This window comes from Dama dama, chromosome 23 (genome assembly GCF_033118175.1).
Source record: "Dama dama isolate Ldn47 chromosome 23, ASM3311817v1, whole genome shotgun sequence".
Taxonomy (NCBI): domain Eukaryota; kingdom Metazoa; phylum Chordata; class Mammalia; order Artiodactyla; family Cervidae; genus Dama; species Dama dama.
This window is the reverse complement of record NC_083703.1, coordinates 22,759,441-22,784,423: the sequence shown is the minus strand read 5'-3', so window position 1 is coordinate 22,784,423 and position 24,983 is coordinate 22,759,441. Positions and strand designations below refer to the sequence as shown.

Below are 24,983 nucleotides of genomic sequence, written 5' to 3'. Positions count from 1 at the left end.
TCTTCACCAAACAGAACTGCCACAAAAGAATGTCATTCTAAACTGTAATTATAAGATACCCCCTATAACATTTCCAGCCAATCCATTGCTCTGAAAAGTCTAATTTGCACTGCATTTACTTTCTGTATTCGAGAGATGACATAATTAAACAGATGTAGCACAAGTCAAGAACAAACAGCATATGCATGTGATAAATTAAGTCTATGGCTATAATGAAATAAAAGAGGAATAAGACCTTTGAACAAAAGGGAAAGGAATGATCTAATCTTGAGATGTAATATATTGTAACCTCTTGCTTTACATGAACACATCCAGGACACAAATAATAATCACCTTTAGTACTACCATACCTAAGCAAACTTCAAGGCTATTCTTTAAATAGAGGAAGATTTTTAAAAACAGAAGCTTTCAAGAAATGGTTATTTACATGATCAGAACTACTACAAATAGCAGTTACATTTTTTATTTTTAGTATGATACCAGTTGCCCAAAGTAACACATATATTTTTATTCTAAAAATATAAACTGCACTAGAAAGGCAAAAATGATTCAAACCAAAAAATAAAATATATTATGTGGTAGGTATGGCTCAGTCAATATTTTTTAACCTCAATCTATACTTTTTAAAATAAATCTTCCTTTATGCTCTCAAATAATTTTATAAGAACTTGTTAAATATAGAATGGCACAAAGCTGTTCTTTCGCTGAGAAATTTATGTAAACTAAACAAAGTCACACAGCTATCAGTCAAATAACCTGTCACTCTTTTAAGTTCTTCTTCCTATTAATACAAGAAATATATCTGCACAACCAAACTATGCCAAAGAATCCAAGTTCTCTTGGCTTGGTTATTTAATTTTACTCCTCCTAAATTATTAGTTCAACACTACCAGAGAGATAGCAAATGCCAATTAGACTTATAAGCCAAACAATATAATTAAGAAGCAGCAATTAGCCTAAATCAACTTCCTTTCAATTTATCCCAACAGCAGACTCAGACTCTGAGATTACCCTTCTTCTACATACTGGGAATTTGTTGGATCCTGTGGACGACGACAAATGCATCTGACAGGCCCACCTTCACTGGGTGATTGGTCGAACTTATCTGTGTGACCAAGACAGGAATCTGGAAAAGAAAAAGCAGATTGTTATGAGTTAGATTTGAATTTCATTCAGGGGTAGGGGTGATGAATGTGATCATCCTGTTTAATGGATAAAATTAGATGATGGAGATGAAGGGACAGAGAGAGCAGGAAATAGTAAAGAAAAAAGACATAAATATCTGAAAATAACATCTGTTTAGAGCTATTTGATGGGTTAAAGTGACAAGAGGGTTCCTAGTCCTACAGATGGGGCTATTTGATGATGAAAGTAACAGATTCTCAGAGAATCAAATGGATGTTGAATGCTGAAAACTTATCCACATAAAGGTACACCATAAATGCACGTAGTGCTGGCTATCCTTTCAGAAATACAGATTTTTTTGCTATCATTTGTTTTCCCTAAAGACTCTATTATACATTTTCATAGTTTAAAAAAATCCTTGTTTTCAAGTGGCCTTGTAGATATAAAATGTAGAGAAAGATAATAGTGTGCTCTTAACTATATATTATTAACATACATTTGATTATTACATTGATTGAAATTAATATTACTAGATTAATCTAAATTAATATTAATATAGTTGATTAACATATAGTGAAATTTGGCAATTGTTTGTTAAAGGATGTCGAACTTCACTATCCTGGTTAAAACTCATATGGAAAACACATTATTATGGGTCAGCTCAAGGCCATATCTCTTAAATTTAAATCTCAATAGAACCAAAATCTGAATATTATAGACATCTATAATGTGTTCATTTTTAAAAATTAGGACACACTGAGAATATATTAAACATGATACAACAGTAGTAAGACAAATTCTTGGAGTCATTTTTTTCTAGATTAAGAAAAGAATCATTAGAGGTATGATTACTATTTTTATCACCAGTTTTATAGAGAAAAAAAGGGGAATGAAAAAATCCTCAATAAATAAAGGGACAAGAAACAAAAAGGAAGGGTAAATGCATGAACAAATCTTTAAGTAGAAGAAGCAGCTTGTGGACCATCTGTGGGAAATTCATTAAAGAACATATTAGATCAGATATGGTTGTATAAACCATAATAAACAGCATACCAATAAAAAGGAAGGAAAATAACTTGGAGAGAAGATATAATAAGGGCTATAGAGGCAATCCCAAAGAATGCTCAAACTACTGCACAATTGCACTCATCTCACACGCTAGTAAAGCAATGCTCAAAATTCTCCAAGCCAGGCTTCAGTAATACGTGAACCGAGAACTTCCAGATGTTCAAGCTGGTTTTAGAAAAGGCAGAGGAACCAGAGATCAAATTGTCAACATCCGCTGGATCATTGAAAAAGCAAGAGAGTTCCAGAAAAACATCTATTTCTGCTTTATTGACTATGCCAAAGCCTTCGACTGTGTGGATCACAGTAAACTGTGGAAAATTCTGAAGGAGATGGGAATACCAGGCCACCTGACCTGCCTCTTGAGAAACCTGTATGCAGGTCAGGAAGCAACAGTAAGAAATGGACATGGGACAACAGACTGGTTCCAAGTAGGAAAAGGAGTACGTCAAGGCTGTATATTGTCACTCTGCTTATTTAACTTATATGCAGAGTACACCATGAGAAACGCTGGTCTGGAAGAAGTACAAGCTGGAATCAAGATTGCTGGGAGAAATATCAATAACCTCAGATGTGCAGATGACACCACCCTTATGGCAGAAAGTGAAGAGGAACTTGATGAAAGTGAAAGAGGAGAGTGAAAAAGTTGGCTTAAAGCTTGACATTCAGAAAACTAAGATCATGGCATCTGGTCCCATCACCTCATGGGAAATAGAGGAGGAGACAGTGGAAACAGTGTCAGACTTTATTTTTTGGGGCTCCAAAATCACTGCAGATGGTGACTGCAGCCATAAAATTAAAAGACGCTTACTCCTTGGAAGGAAAGTTATGACCAACCTAGATAGCATATTAGAAAGTAGAGACATTACTTTGTCAACAAAGGTCCATCTGGTCAAGGCTATGGTTTTTCCAGTGGTCATGTATGGATGTGAGAGTTGGACTGTGAAGAAAGCTGAGTGCTGAAAAATTGATGCTTTTGAACTGTGGTGTTGGAGAAGACTCTTGAGAGTCCTTTGGACTGCAAGGAGATTCAACCAGTCCATCCTGAAGGAGATAAGTCCTGGGTGTTCATTGGAAGGACTGATGCTGAAGCTGAAACTTCAATACATTGGTCACCTCATGTGAAGAGTTGACTCATTGGAATAGACCCTGATGCTTGGAGGGATTGGGGGCAGGAGGAGAAGGAGACAACAGAAGATGAGATGGCTGGATGGCATCACCGACTTGATGGGCATGGGTTTGAGTAAACTCTGGGAGTTTGTGATGGACAGGGAGGCCTGGCGTGCTGCGATTCATGGGGTCGTATAGAGTCGGACATGACTGAGCAACTGAACTGAACTGAACTGATACTGCTTATTTTTGCCTTAACATCATTAAATTATAAAAAGGGTTATTTCATTGAAACTTATCAAAAGAGGACCTTTTAATGTTTCTGAAATTTGTGGAATTATCTCAAAACAAGTAAATGGAAGATATTTTCCCTTTATGTACTAAGCGGTCTTCTCCTGAACAATGTTGTGGTACTGCCAATTTTATATCAGTGTGCCCAGTTATTAACTAGCATTAAGAAGTATTCTGATATGTGGACAACAGAAACAAACAAAATCAAACCAATATTTTTGTCCCTAAAAGTTTATTTACTAAATGAAACTCTGAGATAATTTATTTAGTAATTGCTAAGTCAAACTTGGGCTTCCCAGGTTACTCAGTGGTAAAGAATCAGCCTGCCAGTTCAGGAGACATGGGTTCAATCCTCAGGTCAAGAAGATGTCCTGGAGAAGCAAATGGCAACTCACTCCAGTATTCTTGCCTGGAAATCCCATGAGCAGAAGAACCTGGTGGGCTATAGTCCATTGGGTCACAAAAGAGTCAGACATGAGCTGGTGACTAAACAAGAACGAGTCATACTTGCTATCAATATATGTGGCTGGAAGTATACTAGATGAGTGGTAAGTATAGGAGCTGGAGTGGCAGGAAGATGATTCTCGGTGAACATGCCATGGATTTAAGGACAGGGAGAAGAAGAGAGTCAACAGAGTCATCAAGACTTTTGGTCTTAGCAGCAAGAAAGATGGCATCATGCTTTTCATTGGGGCCAGTGTGCCGCACACCTCCAGGGGTCATTCCATTGCTGGCTGTGAGCACAGTGTCATCTGCTTGTGCAGAGAAGAGAGCTGTGAAGAGCAGCATAGAAGGGTCCAGAGAAGGAGGAGACTAGGGGCAGGAAGCGATGGAAAAGGAAGAGGACCACAATACCACTGGCCTCGAACGCTCTTCTTTCACATTTTATAGAGTGCATGAATAAAAGCATAGAATTTCTAAAACTCTGCTATTTTATCCTGATTAAATATTAACATGAAAATGTACAAGAAGCTTTTGACTCTCCACATTTTCCTAGAAGCCAGCCAAGTCTTTTAGGAAATGATTACATATCATGTTTAGAATAAAACCACTTTTATCAGTGGAATGAAATGCTTAATTTGGGAAAAGATTAATGAGGCCAAGTGTAGGCTTTCTCTTTGATTTCTTTTAGGAACACGCCTGCCTCTCTTCACCTGATACTGTCCTATCTTTTCCACTTTGCCTTCTTGGGCTGTTATCTTTTCACTTCAAAACCTCAAAGGCGTGGGGTTGTTCAGCATAAGGATGGTTCATCTACTCACTTACTGTGGCAAGTAATTGGGCCATGTGAGCTCCCTGTGAGCGAGTCAGGCCAGGCTTCACAGCTTATAATGAGAGGCCATTTGTTAAACTAAATCAGGAGCACAGCTAAAACCACATTTAAAATGAACATTTTTTTAAAACTAACAACAACAAAGCAATCGTGTGTGTGCATATGTATATAAATAAACTAGAATTAGAACTGAGAGTGCACAAAATCAGCACAAGAAAGCACCTGTCATAGTGTCACAGTCCCCTACTCTATAGCAGACTCTATATTGGATACTAAGTATGCAAGTCGGAGAAGCCATAGCCAAGGGTAATGTCCAAGAACGAAAACTCTGAAACTCTGCTTATGGAAGCTATTCTTTACCCTTTCTCCAAATTTATATTCATCCTTAAAATGTCTCCTAAGTTAGTTCTGGGGATGTCAGTCAGCAAGCCAATCTGCATACAATCTCTGAACGACACCAGCTTTTAAAAAATGTGGCTTCATTATTTTCAAGAGCCTGTAATACTCACCTTTTTATGATTAAAGCTAAGCTTAATTTTCACTTGACCTCTGTATGATTTATAATGAATCATAATTTCTAAGAACAGGTTTTACAGTGACATTCATTCTACCGGACAGATACAGAAAAGGAGCGTTAACACCACTTAAAATATGCTTCCATTTCGGCTTACACAAGCGTTTGTCAATTCTTTTCTTTTAAGGTGTTTTAATTTTCCTTGCATTTCATAAGACACAGATAAGTCTGTTATTTAAGTAAGTATAATTTTTTTTTTCTAGAAATGATACAGTGAAGCAAATGAAGTATGGAGGCTGAAAAGAGTTGGAATACTAGGTGAAATTAAGGCAGGAAATGGTCTCAGGCATCAGTTTAGGGCAGAGCATGCGGGTCTTTGGTGGAAGAGTCAAAGACAGAAGTTGTTTTCTTTTCCGCCTGTGGTATCATTTTCCAGGACACGAGGGCCAGACACAGTACTGAAAACGTGAACTTTTATGTCTGTCTCTGTAACTGTACATGTCTATGTAACAGTTAGGTGGCTAACAGCATGCTGCTTGAGTCGGAGGGAACAAAATATTATTTTTCTCTCTGTTCTGCCCTGCAAACCTTGCCAAAACATTCATTTGTTTCCATTATGGCCCAGCTATCTATCTAATAGGCAGCACAGCATCTCAGCAAGGGTCTGATTGCAGAGCATGTGCTCCCAAGTATGAATCATATGCCTAGCAGAATGTAACTGGAGAAGAATTACTTTAAACTCATTTTTGTTCACTCGCTAATCAGCAATGTGGTGTCTAATAGCTTATACATGTACCTTAAAAAAAAATCCAAAGCTTACAATTTTAACCACCCTTACCTTCACTTAACCCTTAGCTTCCTACCTCATCTCTCTTAAAAATCTAATTGGGCTTCTCCTTATGCAGTAGGGCATCCAATTGTTAAAAGTCATGCTCTCTTTTATTACTATCAAAGTAACACATAAAGTCCTGAGTATTAGGGATTAGTTGTCTGAAAACTATATTTGAACAGCAGGGCTTTCGGTTAAATTTGACAATACAAACATCCATTTGCTTTCCTGAATATTGTTGCCAGTTATCACAATTGTTTTAAACCGCCTCTAGCTTTCAGTTTCTGAATGCTTTTTCATATGCCAGCTATTAAGCAATGCACTTAATGGCCTGAAAGCAAAGATGAGCCATAAGTTAAAGATATATTATTTTTAATATTATTAAAAATTATTTACTTATTTGGCTGCATCAAGCCTTAGTTGTGGCACTTGGGCTAGGTTGCCCCGCAGCATGTGGGATATTAGTTCCTCAACACATCACCCACATTGGAAGGCAGATTCTTAACCACTGGACCACAAGGAAGTCCCTAAAGCTATATTCTTAAAATCCTTCCTATCCTCATTTTCATGATTGTACCCCATAGAAAATCTGGAAGCAGACAACAGGATGAAATTGACAAGAACAACTCTATGTTAAAAGAGGGGCTTCCAACTTCATTTCTACCTAAGTTAGAAATGGTCTGGGGTAGGAAAGAAGAAATTGATGAGGGAGACATTGGAGAGAGCACACCAAGAGTAAATTTTCTAGCCAATCACCACTGAGTGGAAATGTAGGATGAGTGTTCTAGGCTTCTGATTTCTCAAGAAAGGAGGCAAATCTATATTTTTATGTGAAATCTTCAAATATTTAGATGTGGGCAATATATTCATTGGATGAGATGGTTGGATGGCATCACTGACTCAATGGACATGAGTTTGAGCAAGCTCCAGGAGTTGGTGATAGACAGGGAAGCCTGGCGTGCATGGGGTCGCAAAGAGTCGGACACGGCGGAGTAAATGAACTGAACTGAACATATCCATGTTTTAAATACACATCACTGAGCCTTCTGACTTAAAGACTGCCCATTACTGAACTGACAAACTAGAGTTGGAGCATCTTTTAAAAGAAGAGAGTGAGGCAGGTGCCCCCTGAAGAAGCCTGTACAACTTGGCTCAAGATAATCAAAACCATAATGGGGAGTTCTTCTGACATGATAGCTGGGTAAGGGAATTTGCCTAAACAGTTGGGAATAAAACACCGAGGGAAAGGAAATGGGATTAGGAAGTGTACCATGGATTTGGAGAGACCTGGGGAAAGTACAAGGACTTTTGCCTCAAGGACAAATTAGGTCCTGGAATCCTCAGAGCAGAGAAATGGGATATGGCCTGATATGGACAGGAACCCTGTGTGAAATAAACCTCTCCACATCATCTCAGAGATTAAAGGGAAGTGGGGCTTGGAAGGAGAAAATGCACCCAGGAAGATCAAATACCTTGTCCAAGGACAACATAACCCACTAGAGGCAAAGCAGCATTAGAATAAACTTTCTGTGTTAATATAATTATTTCTTGTAGGTCATTGATTCTTATTTCCTTGCTGCTTTATTTATTTATTTTCATTCTTAATATTATAAAGGAAGAATGGTTCAATCTGTCATTTTCTTGCACATGGGAAGTTTGAGAAAAATGAAGATATTGGGGAGCTTTAGTATGTGAGATAACAAAAATGTATAAATGCAAATGAATTAGATCCTAAATAAAGCCATGCAGATACAATTTTGCACTTTATGTATTTAAAATACGGGGAAGTGATATGATATAAAAACATCTGTATCTACATTTTTCTCGGCATTATTTCTTGATAGTTTATAATTAGCATTTTATGGCATCTGGGTTTTCTCAACCCTGTATGATACATTTATCAAATAAATTTTATTTAAATATATATATATATATATATAGTTTCTGGGATGCATATACATTATAACAACACATGTTAAGCATTCTTGCATATACAGCAATAGCCATAACAGCAAATCACTTCATACCTAAACGGCAATTGTTTCACTGTTCAGTTCTTTTTGGCTTTCTCCTTTTCGCTTGAATTATTATTATTTTTCCTATAAATTTTACAAGCTCACCAAGTGTTCATCTTTTAATACTTTCAGGATGATTACCATGAGTGAAGGATCATTACAGTTTAAGTAAGAGAAATAGTCCTCAAAGAAATTTTAAAAACGCATTTAGGTTAACAGTTAAACCTACAACCAATTGGCAATGATTTATTAATTATGTATTCTTCCACAGAAACAGTAAATGTTACACTAAGGAACATTAGGATGAAATACTTATATGGTAGAAGAGATTAAAAAGTAATTTTACCTAATAAACAGTAAAGTTCCTCTATATATACTTCCTCTAAAATTTGCTGCAGGATGAGATAATAAGTATTGGTATTCAATAGTTCTTGGTATTCAACCATGAAAATGGATAAAGTAGGCTGACTCTAAGGTGGGGCATGTATTCCTCTATGGCCATGTAGAAAGACTGCATGACTTTTCTTTTTAATTGTATTGTCTGAAACTGATGACCACTCTGTACCTCCCATGAACTGGTGGAAAAAAAAAATCAAATTTACAATAGTCACAAAATGGATCACTTCCTTTCTGAGTCTGTATCTGAAGTAACAATAAATTCAAAATATAATAGGAGAAGAAAGATGAAACAAGTTACAGAAATGTAACTCCTAAAATATGATAGTATACTAAGACACGCAGCATCAAGAACTTTAAGAACTCTGGTTTCAAATCTGTAATGTTTTTGGAATAATATCTTTTTGCGTGTGCGAACAGGCAGTTTCCTTGTTACATTATCAGTAGACCAAGAATTTCAGGTCTGTACTATAATCAAGAGCTCTCCTGGTGACTCCGTGGTAAAGAATCTGTCTGCCAATGCAGAAGACCTGGCTTTGATCCCTGAGTTGAGAAGATCCCATGGAGAAGGAAATGACAACCCACTCCAGTATCCTTGCCTGGGAAATCCCATGACACAGAAGCCTGATGGGCTACAGTCCATGGGGTCGCAAAAGAGTCGGACACAACTTAGCAACTAACAACAATAATTGTAAAGCAAGCAAATATCACTATTCAATGGTAATTTAAAAAAACATACTGAATCTGGGTTCTATTAAGACAGCTAGTTATTCCTATTAACAGAACAGAAAATGGTAATTTGATTTTTCCAAATTCCATTTATCTGAGAAAAGATCTGTTTTTATCATTATTTTCACTTATGTACAACTTCTTTTCATTTTTTAAAAAATTAACAAAATAGGGTCTTTCCTGGTGGCTCAGTGGTGAAGACTGCCTGCCAATGCAGGAGACACTGGTTCCATCCCTGATCCTGGAAGAGCCCATGTGCGGGCAGAGCAACTAAGCTTGGGCGCCACTACTGAGTCTGTGCTCTAGAGCCTGGGGGCCACACTGCTAGGTCCACGGGACCCTGCTGAAGCCTGCATGCCCCAGAGCAGGCCCTTTGCCACAAGAGAAGCTACCACAATCGGAAACCTACACACCACAAGCAGAGTAGCCCCTGCTCTCTGCAGCTAGAGGAAAGCCCTCACAGCAACAAAGTCCTGGCACAGCAATAAATAAAATAAATAAATAAAATTATTTTAAAAATTAAAAAATAATTTTAGTTCTGTATATTTAATCAGAACAGGACTACAACATTATACTCCTTACATTCTTACAATTTCATTAGCTCTATAGCTTAACTCCTGACTTTATGGGACTATAATTGCATAATATATTGGAGTTAGATGAAAAGATTATTAAAAAGCAAACATTAACACATATTTATTGAAATGAAACAAATGGGAAATAGATTTGTGACTTGTTGTACATAATCTTCTTGGGAAAGAAAAAAACACTGAGGTGTCCTAGGGTCACCATATTAAAAAATTTTGTTCTGGATTGTCCATATGTAGCTCTGTAACCTCAGGCATATCAATTAACCTTTCTGTCTGCATAGCTATAAAATAAAGGTAATTGTGTATGACCTAACTCCATAATCAAGCCACACACATTTACTAAACACTTTCTATGTGCCAGTGCCTTTGTGAAAGGATAAGAATATAAGATATTGCTGAAGAATTGAAAACTATCATGTGTGTGAAAGCACTTTGTCAAGGATAATATATTAGACAAACAACTATGTTATGCTATCACAATTATGAATGCTTTTCTAGAAAGGCCAGGAGCACCTAGCTGCCACCTCAAATGGGCTGGAGGATCTTTATTGTGGCAAATTTTATACGCAGAACCTTGCTTTAGAAAAATAAAGTACAAGACAGTTATCAGGAAGAAAAAAGTGGAATATAAAATAAGTAACTGGTTTTTAACCAGGAAGGAGAAAGGACAGCAAGGCAAATGATAAAGCAATTACATCTTTTAGAACTCTAAATTCACAAGGACTGATAGTCTGGGAATACCAAGAAAGTGTTAAAATTACCTATCAGCTTAATATTCCCATGACAAAATAGGAAAATCATAATGGAAAATTTCTCTTCAGTTAAATAAAGAAAAGAAAAGGACATTTTAAAAATATCAACCTCACTACAAAGAGAGAATAGGAAAAATAAACTGTTACTATGCAATGTGAGACACCCATTGAGAACAGTATAAATAAAGATGACAATTTTGATAATAAGGTTTAGAGAGAGAGAGAGACCACAATAAGAACACAAACCTCTGTTTTGACAAAGCCTACAGTTAGTGAGATTTCAGATTCTAGACTTTCTGACTCTTCATCTTTCCAGAAATTTTACCACTGTTAGTTACAATGTCGAAAATAACATTGCATAACATTACTTGGCAGTTCCAGCAATACACTGGATTACAATGAAAACTAGAAATGCATAAGTCCCTTTAAGCAATATTCCCTCAGATTCCAGGGAGCGTGATACAAGGAGCAGGTGGGCTATGATATCAAAACAGCTCTGGGTGAGGATGCAACAAGCAGAGTAGATCTTCTCTTCTATTCTATGTTCACTATTGCCCCAAGTAAATGATTAATTCCACATGGAAGAATTCTTCAAAGGAGTGGAAACATTTAACATGGTTATGAGATTTCCAAAAGTTGGCCTATTTAACTGAAACATAACCATCCCTCACTTTATAGAAAAGATAGATTTCAGAAGACGTGACCAAAGTGAATCCTTTTAAAATCATCAGCATCTTTTTAAGAGTCAGGGATTCGTTTCCCAAGGGAAAAATAACCCTTCAGTTTAATAAGATGGTGAGTCAGTATTGAAGTATTATAAATACTCATTAAGACATGGGTCAATAATGCCCATTATCAATTCACATTGTCAGAATTTCTCTCATGACTAGTGACTGCCTAAAACATCATATCCGATACTTCTGAAACTTTATTCATGTATTCTTTGCTTCCTTTCCCCCAAAGTTTAGGTTGTCTAATAGACCTTAATTACACTGTCAACAGAGTTTTAAATCAAACATGCTATTATTCTAATTTAGACATCCTGTAAATTTAAGGTTACAATCTAGTCAATTTCTATTCTCTGTCAACTTGGGAAAATGAAACAAAGTTTAAATTTCCTTATTCATTCTCTCACTTAGATCTCTAATGAATCTTTCCTGCGTGCATGCTTAGTCCCTTCAGTTATATCCGACTCTATGCACTGTAGCCAACTAGGCTGCTCTGTCCATGGGATTCTCAGGCAAGAATGCTGGAGTGGGTGGCTATGCCCTCCTGCAGGGGATCTTCCTGACCCAGGGATCGAACCCGTGTCTCCTGTTTCTTCTGCATTACCAGCGGATTCTTTACTGCTGAGTCACTGGGGAAGCCCTAATCTTTCCTATCAGGTAGCAGTAAACGCTAGCCAAAGGACTTGTGGACTCAGCTGTTTTGGAACACTCTCAGTATTGGGTCATCGAGCCACACAAATCTTCATGTCTATTAACACTTTGAAATTAGAGTCAAAAGATGTCACAGAAGTTGATGAGACAAAAACAAATAATATAAATATAAACAATCAGATTTAGATGAAAATCCTTCCAACTGGAAATGCTTTTTTTCTCAGAGATATTTCATTATACTATCACGAGAATATAATTATTTAAAATTTTAATGAAATTTATAGGTCATTATGCCAAAGATATCAGAATGCAAAAATAAAACAAAACCCCAAAATAAACAACCAGTGTTATCCAGCAGATTTTAAAAGTTGTATTTTTTTAATAAAGCAAAAGAAATCAAGAGGTGAGAAAAGGACTTGAGGCTCATGAATGCTACATGCCCTTTTCTTGACACTTGGAGAAAATGATAGAGAGGTCAAAGGTCAAAGGGGAAAGAAATCATCAATATATTACTTACTTCTTTATATCCAAAGATGATGCGTCCGTCCATGAGGAGGGTTGCTTGGAATGTGAAGCTTCCCAGGTTGTAATTATCCTGGAGATGTACATGGTCCCACTGGACAACAAGTGCTGTGCCTATAAATCCCATTGGAACAGAAGAAATGCGATGAGAAAAATAAATCAATCAGTTCTGGTGGGAATCTTCACAAAAGCATGGATCTTACTTTCTCATCTAGTAGTTGTGCTACTTGAATTGTATATAGTTAACTGGAACTCTGTTACTGAAATAGCATTTGGGATATTTATAAAAATTGGGTATTTTCTCAATCTAACCTCATACTGAGGTTAATATTGAGCCCAGTATGGGGGAATTTTGCCTTTGGAAGTCCATTAATGTTAATGGGTTTACTGTCTGCTTAAATTTCCATGAGTCACTTTCAAAATGTGACCCAAGTGACTTGAATGAACTTCAAATACATTTGACAAATGCTGAGAGAGAAAGGAACACATTCAGGGAAGCTAGCATCACTTATAACAGATTTGAAGATGTCTCTTCCATATTTAGAATTATACTCTTCCATGCTGAAGAAATTTCTTTAACACTAATGGGAATTTTCTTCTTTAATTCACAATGCCTGAATTTCTGTCTTTGTAGTATTGCTTCTAGAAGGTTGCAAGGTAGCTTTAAGTGCCCCAGGCTAAGATTTCTAAAGCCCCCTTGAAGTACACTGGGATGAATCTTCAGTGCTGTATACCACAGTCTGATAAGTCAATCTGCCAATGTTTACTATAAAATTATTAACATGAAATATTAATTGAAACACAGCTTAATAGCCACCAATGAGACAACAAGGATGAATCTGGAGGGGCATTAAGCTAAGTGAAATAAGCCAAAAAGAGAAAGAGAAAAACTGCATGGTATCATGTTCATGTGAAATCTTAAAACAAAGCAGGGACTAGAGTCTGGGGGAAACAGAGATGCTAACGAAAAGATACCAACTTTCATTTCTATAACAAATCAGGTCTGAGGATCTGATGTATAACACAGTGACTACGGTGTCTGACATTGGAGGTTATGTGTGTGCGCCCAGTCACTTCAGTCATGTCCAACTCTGCAACTCCATGGACTGTAGCCTTCCAGGTTCCTCCGTCCCTGAGATTCAACTCTAGGCAAGAATACTGGAGTAGAGAGCCATTCCCTTTTCCAGGGGAATCTTCCTGACCCAGAGATCTAACCCCTGTCATCTGCATTACAGGTGGATTTTTTACTGTTGAGCCACAGGGGAAGCCCAACACTGTATAATATAACCAAAATTTACTGAGATTAAAACCTAAAGAGTTCACATCAGAAAAACAAAAGGTACATATGTGAGGGGATGAATATGTTAATTTGATAATTTGATATGTTAATTTGATAATAGAAATTCTTTTCCAATGTATACATATATCAAATTATCACATTGTACACTTTAAATACAGAAAAATATGTTTCTTTAAGGTAAAACTTTATAAGTAAAAAAATTATTTTTCACTTTTACCTTGGTATGTTTTAGTCATAAGCAGCACCTAAGACATACCCCTGTTTTAAGTGAAAACCCATGTCTCTTCCTTTCATGAGCATCTCTGTATCTCTACTACTATTTTTTTTTTTTAACTGGAAAAGGCAAGAGGACAATAATAGCCAGGAAATTTTCCATAACTATAGAAGTAAAAGGGTCTTCTGATCATGAAATGCCTCTTAACAACTGCTTCTTTTCTTTCACACGTGTCCACACCTTTCAAGATCTGGTCTCCTCCTAATTCCTATCCTCACTAATTTCTATCTTCATGAATTTCAGTGAGTACTTTGATGGTGCAGAGAAAACACCGAATTGGCAGGCAGATGATCTAGACTTGGGTCCTGCCTCTAAAACTTTGTGTGTGACCTTGGACACAACCTGCTTGAACCTGTATCTTCTACAACATGGGAAGAATAATTTTTGCTTTCTAGAGATGTCTGCATTCAGCTCCCAAATCCATAGTTTCTGCAAATTCTTGTGCATAAAAGAGGTCTACCTCTTTTAGAGTAATTAAATGTTTTTAATGCAAATTCTGATGATGATATTCTCCATGTATTATTATAACAGGCTTTTAAAAATAACACTAAAATGTGCAAATAAGTTTTATATTATGTCCTATTATAGCTCCTCCAACATTTGTTAATTTAAGTGGTTCTACCAGTAAGATTGCTATTGTTTAGTTGCTAAATAGTGTCTGACTCTGTGACTCCATGGAATGTAGCCCACCAGGCTCCTCTGTCCATGGAATTTTCCAGGCAAGAATACTGGAGTGGGTTGCCATCTCCTCCTCCATGTGATCTTTTTGGCCCAGGGATCGAACCCCTGTCTGCTGTCTCTCCTGCATTAGCAGGTGGATTCTTTACCACTTAGCCACAAGAGAAGCCCACTAGTAAGATTAGTTGAGTGTAAATATTATCCTTAAATTTAAAAAATTACCTACATATTTTTATCTTGTTTTATGAAATAATCAATATTTCAAGTTTCACCTTTTATTAAATCTAAAACCCTATAGTCTGCAGGTTAGTGAGAGCGGCTTCTAGAGGTACAATCTTATATTTCTCTCAGCAGATAATGATCACATATTGCTCTCTAGGTAGCACCTAACACAGGAAGCAATTAGATAAGTGAATCAAAAAACATTTTCTTTGGTCAGCTACGATGTAGGAGAATAATCTGTCAAGAGCAAACCTTGGACTCAAGCACGGAATTTACCAAAGAGCTGGGTTAGAGTGGTGCATCTCTTGGCTTATGACTGACAATCATATGTTGTTTCTCTGATGATGGACACAAAGTCTAACGGCACAGTTCCTCCTGGTGGAGCTGAAGTTGTTATTGAAGCTCATGTAACAGACCTCATGAGTTGCTGCACCATTCTCTGTGCGTAATGAAGCTGAGCAGCTGGGACTTAGTATCGCTGGGGTGATCATACTTTCTGATCACCAGTGGATGCCAATTTTTTAATCTCCAAAATAATAACGGGCAAGTAGGCTGATCTAGGGGCATTTAAGGTCACTGTTAACTCCAAATTTTCTGATTCTATGTTTGATTAGGTTTATGATTTTGGTAAGAATTATGCTTCTAATCTGCTATTTATGAGCCATCAAATTATTTTTCTAATAAAAGATTTAGTTTTATAACTTTTCCAGTTCTTGTGCATTAATATTCTGTGACTTTCTTACACTCCAGTAGTTATCTAGGCTGGCTATCATATCTGGAAGCATCGCCTGATTTTTAAAACCTAGTGCTTTAATACTTGCAGAAATTTTATCTTAGAAGAAATGTTCTAAACTGCTGCTGTCTCCTTTAGAGAAGTTTTGCTTTCCTAAAATGTTGAGTTTCCCATCCTTAAGCACTCCTTCAATGATCCTAACCAATCAGAGTTGGAAACATTTCAGTAAGTTGCTCTGGTATGAAAGGACTTTGTGAAGATCCTTACAATATTGAGAAGTACTTCTATCATTTAATAAAACACAGAAATTACTAGCTCTTATTATTATAAGAACTCAGTATTCCCATTTATTACTACACAGAAGATATTTCAATAAAGTAAAAATACAATTGTTCTTGAGTATTTGTATTTTCACAACTCTCAGAATTAAAAATCATTTTACATACTTAATTTTTTTCATTTATTCATTCATTGCATAATTATTGAGGACCTACTGTGTATTGAGTTCTTGTGCCAGGTATGCAAGAGAAAATCATTCCTTATAAATAGTCACTGCCCTTTAGAATTCAGTTGAAGTGGCACATATCAATTTTTCAAAATCATTTTAATAAAAGTAAAATTAAAATATGGAGCTACTTAGGCACAAGGTATGTGAGAGAGTGTATGGGGAAGGGGACAATATGTTTTATGATTTTGATGTTAATGATATAAAAACTTGATCATCAGAAGCTTGTGTCCATGACTAAATGTCCCCAACATAATCTAGTAAGTGACAGAGCTTGGAAAATACTCAACTTTCTTAACTACTTAGGGTAGATTCCTTAGGTGATTCAGGAGATAAACTTCGGATAAGTTGCTCCTTGTAGCTCTGTCTAAAGTATACTTAAAATCTGCTTGTATATCTCTGACCCTTTGTACCTCAATTTTCTTTAAGTGGGAGGACAGACTATAACAGTTCTTAAAATAATAGAAGTAAATAATTATTATGGTTAACATTTAGAGTTAACTTCATTTATTGGAGCACACTGGTGTTATTCAAATTGTTTGAAATCTGTTTCTCAAAGTGCACATCTGAATGTGTTTAGTTGTCTTCCTCTTTTGCTATTTTGACTTGTAAAATGGCTTTATCACACTGGTCAGATCTCTTTCAGCAAAGTGATGTCATTTTCCCAAAGCAGAGGTCACCAGTAAGTCTATGCTACCCTACGGTAAATTTCTCCCTTGGTCATTAAGGTAAGACAAGAGGAGAAATAACTCTGTTCAGGCCACATGTTTCTATTTTTTAAAAGATGATTCTCATTTGGGCAAATAAATAATATTTTTGTATTATAAAGAGTACAGAAATTTCTATTTTTAAGTTTCCAAAACAAACACCCTTTTCCTATAATTTCTTTTTCTATCACAGTTAGAGCCTTCACTTAACATGTAGACATGAAAATTCACTTATGGTTTTAGGAACATAAATTTCTTACTTAGGTTTGGGGGCATTTAGTGACATATTCTACTTCTTCCTTGACTATTTTGTGTGTTCCCCTAAAGAAGTAGTAGGGATAGACTGTTGTCAGTATATACGATAAAACTTAACAGCTCTATTTCATATTTCAAAGTCGGGAAAACTTTTTCCTTAAGTGAATTTTGTTGTTTAGTTGCTGAGTTGTGTCTGACTCTTTTGCAACCCCACGGACTGTAGCCACCAGGCTCCTCTGTCCATGGGATTTCTGTACTGGACTGGGTTGCCATTTCCTTCTCTAGAGGATCTTCCCCACCCAGGGATCAAACTCACGTCAACTTGGCAGGTGGATTCTTTACCACTGAGCCATCTGCGAAGGCCAAGCGAATTTTAATTACTCACTATCCTATATTTTCTGGAGAAGGAAATGGCAACCCACTTCAGTACTCTTGCCTGGAAAATCCCATGGACAGAGAAGCCTGGTAGGCTACAGTCAAATGGGGTCGCAAAGAGTTGGACACGACTGAGTGACTTCACTACTACACTATCCTATATTTTCAAAATATACAAATAGTTTATAAGTTTTAGAAATTTAATATCAATATATTATGCCACTTGGCTCTACCTAAAAATCAGAACTAAAAAATTTTCCTTATTTACTTCTTTATAATAGGAAGGACTTATTCCAAATAGCATCAAATAAATGTGTTTGCTTTGTTCAAAATAATGTTTGCAGCAAATCATTTATTATATTCCCTGCTGCTGCTGCTGCTGCTGCTAAGTCGCCTCAGTCGTGTCCGACTCTGCGCGACCCCATAGATGGCAGCCCACCGGCTCCCCCGGCCCTGGGATTCTCCAGGCAAGAACACTGGAGTGGGTTGCCATTTCCTTCTCCAATGCATGAAAGTGAGAAGTGAAAGTGAAGTCACTCAGTCGTGTCCGACTCTTCGCAATCCCATGGACTGCAGCCTACCAGGCTCCCCCATCCATGGGATTTTCCAGGCAAGAGTACTTATATTCCCTAATACATGTTAATAAATGTTTGTTAAATGAGCAAATGAAAGAATGAATACATGAGTGACATTTAACCATGTACTTTATCCACTTATTATAGTATTGATAGGTGCAGTATAACATGTTACCTCAGTAACATTTGTTACCTCATTTACATCAAACAGTTAACAAATCCAGTCTAAACCCAAGATTACAAAAATATTCATATGAATCTGATGATCAGTGTTTATAAGTATACATTCAGCAAAATATAGGCTAGCCAACACATACCGTTATCAAAATATCTGACAGTTGAATTTCTGGATACGCTGGGGTCAAAATTTGCCATTAAAGGTGCTATGTACTGTGTGGCAGTTAGCATTCGGTGTACAACTTCTCCAGTGTATATGAAACCTGTAATTAGGAAAACAGGAACTTGTTAGGAAAAAAATAATATTTTAATTAAAATACCTCAACTCAACCTCAATTACATTTTGAAAAAAAAATCACAGTAGTTAAAAAAAGAAACATAATTAACATCCTAATATCTGATCAACATAGTTGAGTCTGGATTAAGTGACAAATTCTCAGACAATATGGTAGCAGAACAGTAATAAGAAACCTACTACATGTACAATTTTAACTGTGGGAAAGTGACTACGATCCAGAGAGATTACTAGGCTGAAAAGGTTAGTATAGTAAGTCATCCAAACATTAAATCTGCCTCTAGTAATCCCTTGTTATTTTTACACTAGTCAAACAGGTAAGTTCCATTTACAAATGAATGTATTCTCATGATGTTCCGTTATGCATTCTTAATCTCAGTTTAGGACATTTTAGGATTCATACCTACATATATTTAATACTAAAATGCAGAAAGTATTTTGAACCATCTATTCAAAGTTGAAAGGAAGCTAAGCACTCATGAATAAACTTCACATTTCTCAGATTGCTCAAGTAGCACCGTATCAAGGAGTTAGTCTATATGTTTGCAGATAAGATGGCAAACCATTGATAATGCACAAATAGCTCTCTATTTAGAGAGTTATCGATGCCAGCCTATTCCAGCTACTGGATAACGAGAGGGAATTTACTATGGAGAACTTTATCTTGAATTAAATTTCAATAGCTCCTGTGTTACAACTCTACCCACTTTCAATTATTCACACTGAGTTTATTTACTTTGTGGATTATCCATGACAAATTGTTAATCCTATACTGGCTTCTTGCCTCCAAGGTATTTAGCTGCCTAAAATGAGAGTCAGATCAGGGAATACTAATTCCTAATATTAAACTAGAAAGTGCACAATTAAGAACATATAAAAACATACATATACACACATTATTACAAAATAAAATTCAAAGCAAGTTATTTGTGACAATGCAATTGTAATGTTTAGGTAATCATAAGTTAACTACATATCTAGGGTTACTATAGATCATTTTTCCATTAATATTTTCATAAGAATTAATTTTAGAAAAAGCAGAATTTAAAAAAACCCCACAAAATTATGTTGAATTTAAACCCCTAAAAGTGTAAAACTTTTATCTCACTTCATGGTCTGAATAAAGCTTTCATTAGCATATCATGGCCCTCATTGTTTCAAATTCTCTATTGCAATTTCTAGTAAGTTATTGGAGAATTAAATCTCTAGTTTGTTATTGTTGCTTGGTTGCTAAGTCATGTCCAACTCTTGTGAGATGCCATGGCCTGTAGCTCACTGAGCTCCTCTGTCCATGGAATTTTCCAGGCAAGAATACCAGGGTGGGTAGCCATTTCCTTCTCCAGAGGATCCTACCTGACCCAGAGATCAAACTCCAGTCTCCTGCACTGGCAGGCAGATTCTTTACCACTGAGCCACCAGGGAAGCCCTAAATCTGTAGTTATTCACTTTGAAATCAATTTCTGTCTTTCCAGTAGGGTCTTCTTTCCTTTGACTTCCTTTTTATTTTTCACCAAATGCATAATTTAATCACAGCTATTCAGCTTTTAAAAAGATACTTAAACTGGTAAAATCTTTAGCATGTTATAGTCATCAATTACTCTTTGTTTCACATTCAACAACAAAAAATATCTTTCAAAATAAATTCCCAGTGTCTTGAGCAGAACTTTGTAATTTGCTATTTCACATAGCTCAACTGTGACAATAGGGTGAAACAGTCATTGCTTTTATTTGATTTCCCTGTAGATTCTCGAGTCATGCTCTGTGTTCAAAGTCCAACATCACATCCTTAAAATTATAAAGATGAAGAGTGACTATTTTTCAGGGTCTGTGATTTTTTTCTCTTATCCTCACCAGTGTGCCTTTTATAATTTCACCATTAAAAGGGATGCAACAATTCTATAAATATAATCTTTTAAGGAAAAGATTGATTTACACTCTGAAAGTGTTCTTTCAGGGTCAATATCCCCGGATAGTTATTCCTCATAAATTTTCCATGTACTAGTAAGAGAAACCGATTGATTTAAAGAATAAGGAGAGTAGCAGTTCAAAGCAGTAAGATAATTTTAAATCAATACAATATTTATTCACTGAAACAACTGCAGTAAGAAATTGCAGCAGCAATTTCTGAACACAGAATTGAAAAATGCAGTCATAAAAGATTTCAGATACATAATTCTCACTATTAGCTTTTAAAATAAATAAGATTACACTTATTTTTATAGATTTCCCAAAACGTTATTCTCCAGTTTTCAGATCATGAGAATCACTATCTCTTGCTTCCTCTCATCAGGAAAAAGTTTTCCAGGACTAGAATTTCTCAGATTTCAAAGGTGAAGTCTCAAACTGTTCCCAAAGAACTAAGTGAAAAGATGAATGAATTTTCTAATGTGTAAAAGCTATATTTACAATAACATTAAACTATAGGAATATTACAATTGCTAAAACTTCTACTAACAAGAAGAGAAGTGAAGTTGCTCAGTCATGTGCGATTCTTTGTGATTACAAGGACTGTAACCTAGCAGGCTCCTCCGTCCATGGCATCTTCTAGGCAAGAGTACTGGAGTGGGTTGTCATTTCCTTCTCCAGGGGATCTTCCTGACCCAGGGATCAAACCCAGGTCTCCTGCATTGTAGGCAGACACTTTACCCTCTGAGCCACCAGGATAGACCCACTAAGAAGAAGCTGCTACTATAATTACTAGCACATCTGCCACTATGATTAATCTGCTGCCACTATTACCATTAATACCACTACCACCAAGATTAATGTGAAAAACAATTCAAGGATAACTCTACACAATTAGTTTAATTTTGCTAATTCAGAGAATATTTGTTTTCTTTAGTCATATGAAACCTAATTCCTCCATTATCTTGGGTTAGTTCTTAATGACTATAAAGTAAAATGCTTGATTGTAGCCATGGGCCCTACTGAGTTCTCCTTAAATTCCTAAGTTTTAAAAATATCATTTCAGCAATGATTAATAACTGAGTGGAGAGAAACCTTCCAGGCCTGCTGAGAGCAGGGAGGGAAGTGTAATCAGGTGTTGAATAAGAACCAGCTCTGCAAAGTAAAGCATCCTTTATTTGAATAAATGCTTTCCAAATCTTCAAAAGCACTCATAGTTACCTATAGCCCATTTAGACATTTGTCTCTTTTCTTTAGTTGTCGAGAGCATGTCCAGTTGTACAGAAAAAAATATTTCATTTTTCTGGTCCTTCACATTTTAAGGTAATTTAGGTAACATATAGCTACTGTCTTTAATTTTTTTTATTTTCAAGCTCAGTTGTACCCACTTGAAAAACTAAGCACAAAATGTCTCTTTTACTCATTACATGCTTCTAGTTTAAATAGAATTTATCTACCTGGTCATAAGATTTGTAGAAAAGTGGTTATTACTGAGGTAATGTGTAACTCAGTGATACTTCCACTTAAACAGTCCAAATAAGAGAAGCAAATGTGTTTTGATTTTTGAATTTCAACAGTTACACACTTCTCTTGCCTTCATTACTAAACCTAAAGTCAAGTTCTGAGCTCAGCTATAATTGACAGATTTTCTCTTGCAACTGAAGGATCTACCTGGCTGTTTCTGTAGATGGTCTCTAGTCACTTGAATAATCTATAGTTTTAAATTTGTACACCTCCTCAAGCCTTTGAGAATTTTATCACTGTAAGTCCTGATATGAATAACTCCTACACAGTAATTATATATTTACTAACCATGATTATATATATATTAACCACAAATATTATTGTGGTAATTGTGAGATTAACCAATACCTATATGGTGCAAATTCGCTTTAATTGTGTTCTACTCTTTGTGACCCCACAGACTGTAGCCTGTCAGTCTCCTCTGTCCATGGGATTTTACGGGCCAGAATACTGGAGTAGGTTGCCATTTCCTTCTCCAGGGGATCTTTCTGACCCAGGGATTGAACCCACATCTCTTACATCTCTGGAATTGACAGGAGGGTTCTTTAGCAACCCTAGCACCACCCAGGTACCCCTTTCCAATAAAGTCTTGTGCTTTGTCAGTATATGTGTCTTCCTGGACAATTCATTTTAGAATATTAAACAAAAGCCTGCTCTCAGGTCCTGGAAGGGGTCTCCCCTCAGGTAACAGTTTTACTCAGAGGGTGGCACACACAGAAAGGGCCTGGAAGCTCCACACATACACCCTTCCCCTCCCCTTGCCTTATGCATCTCTTCCATTCAGATGCTCCTGAGTTGTATCCTTCATAATAAACCAGTGTGAGTGTGAGTGAAAGTTGCTTAGCTGTGTCTGACTCTTTGCAACCCCATGGGCTATAGCCTGCCAGGCTCCTCTGTTCATGGAATTCTCCAGACAAGAATACTGGAATGGGTAGCTGTTCCCTTCTAGGGATCGTCCCAATCCAGGGATCGCAACCAGATCTCCTGCATTGCAGCAGATTCCTCACCATCTGAGCCACCAGGGAAGCCCAAGAATACTGCAGTGGGTAGCCTATTCCTTCTCCAGGGGATCTTCCCAACCCAGGAATCAATCCAGGGTTTTCTGCATTTCAGGCGGATTCTTTACCAGCTGAGCTACCAGGGAATCTCCAATACCTATATGCACGTGTGCTAAGTCTCTTTGGTTGTGTCTGACTTTTTGCAACCCTATGGATTTTGCAACCCTATGGACTGTAGCCTGCCAGGCTCCTCAGTCCATGGAGATTCTCCAGGCAAGAATACTGGAGTGGGTTGCCATGCCCTCTTCCAGTGGATCTTCCTGACCCAGGGATTGAACCTGTGTATCCTACGGCTCCTGCAGTGAAGGCGGATTCTTTACCACTGAGCTTTACCACCATTCTTTACCACCATTGGGAAGACACCAATACCTATATGGGCCTTAACAATTACATTATTTTCATATATTATCTTCAATGTATCCTTATAATAACTTTGAAAGGAATTACATTATTGATTTTGTTGTTGTTTAATCACTAAATCGTGTCTGACTCTTTGCAACCCCGTAGACTGTAGACCACCAGTCTCCTCTGTCCATGGGATTCTCTAGGCAGGAGTGGGTTGCATTTCCTTCTCCAGGGGATCTCCCCCACCTAGGGACTGAACCTGCATTGCAGGTGGGTTCTCTACCTCTGAGACACCAGGGAAGTCCACATTATTAATATTAGTATTATTATTATCAGGCTTCCCAGGTGGCACTAGTGGTAATGAAACCACCTGCCAATACAGGAGATGCAAGTTTCCTTTTATTAAATGAAGCATGTAATGAAGCTGGGTAATTTGCTTAATGCCACATGGCTAGAATTGGTCTCCAAATTTTATGACCTCTTCACCACATACTTTAGAATTCATTATGTGTCCGGAACTAGACACTCCTCTCCTCACTGGATTTCATTCTTAAACAAAGAGTTTGAGGGAGAAAAGACCTGCTGTCTCTGTGGAAGTTCCAACACCTCCACTTAGAGCAGAGGGGCAGTCCTCCTAAGTACTGCTACTTTCACTGTACTGCTTCGGCCTCTATTCTCTTAACTGCAAATTGTATAAATAGATTTAAATTAGATTCCTCTAGTGAAAGTGAAAGTCGATCAGTCATATCCGACTCTTTGCGACCCCATGGACTATACAGTCCATGTGGATTATAGGATGGATGGGAGGGATGCCCGCTATTACAGTCCCCCAAATGACTCTCAGATTGGTAGGTGAATGACATATGAGTAGAGGATTTATTTAATGGTGAAATCAAATTATTTCTAATAATTTTTACTTAAGTTCTTTGACTTTAGTGACTTAAGTTCCTTGACCTTTCTGTGCCTCAGTTCTCTAATCCATTAAATGGAGGAATAATCATATCAATATCATTGGATTGATATGATGGTTGAATGAGTTAGTAGATATAAAAAAACACCCAAAGACAGTGTTTAAAACAAAAACGGGCAAGAAAAAACCAATCAATTAAATTCTCTCTAGAGGGGATGGGAGGGAGACCCAAGAGGGGATATATGTATACTTACAGCTGATTCACAATGCTATATGGCAGAAACCAACAAAACATTGTAAAGCAATTATCCTCCAATTAAAAAATAAATTTAAAGAAAAGAAAAGAAATCCTCTCTAATCTCCACCCCTTGAAGACTTTTCTGCCTAACGCCTAATAGTTGATATACCTACAGTAGGACACTTACGTAACTTCAAAACTGTGCTTCAGACTCAAATGGTATGATACATGTTTCCTTGCATTATTCCAGTTTGGGTTACAGTGTACCACTGGACCTAACTCCAAGACAACAGGTAATTAAAAAGCTTTAATGTCCA

The 24,983-nt window shown here is 36.8% G+C and overlaps 1 protein-coding gene across 3 annotated transcripts in view; it reads right to left on the bottom strand.

Moving 5' to 3' along the window:
- Nucleotides 1–24,983, bottom strand: part of PLXDC2 (plexin domain containing 2) — a 423,190-nt gene that overhangs the window by 116,135 nt on the left and 282,072 nt on the right. For all 3 annotated transcript variants that reach the window (XM_061126171.1, XM_061126172.1, XM_061126173.1), the window contains exons 5-7: nt 18,532–18,654; nt 12,586–12,704; nt 1,027–1,126 (exon numbers count right to left, since the gene is read on the bottom strand). In XM_061126171.1, coding sequence (XP_060982154.1) covers nt 1,027–1,126; nt 12,586–12,704; nt 18,532–18,654 — 342 coding nt within the window. The remainder of the gene's footprint in view (nt 1–1,026; nt 1,127–12,585; nt 12,705–18,531; nt 18,655–24,983) is intronic.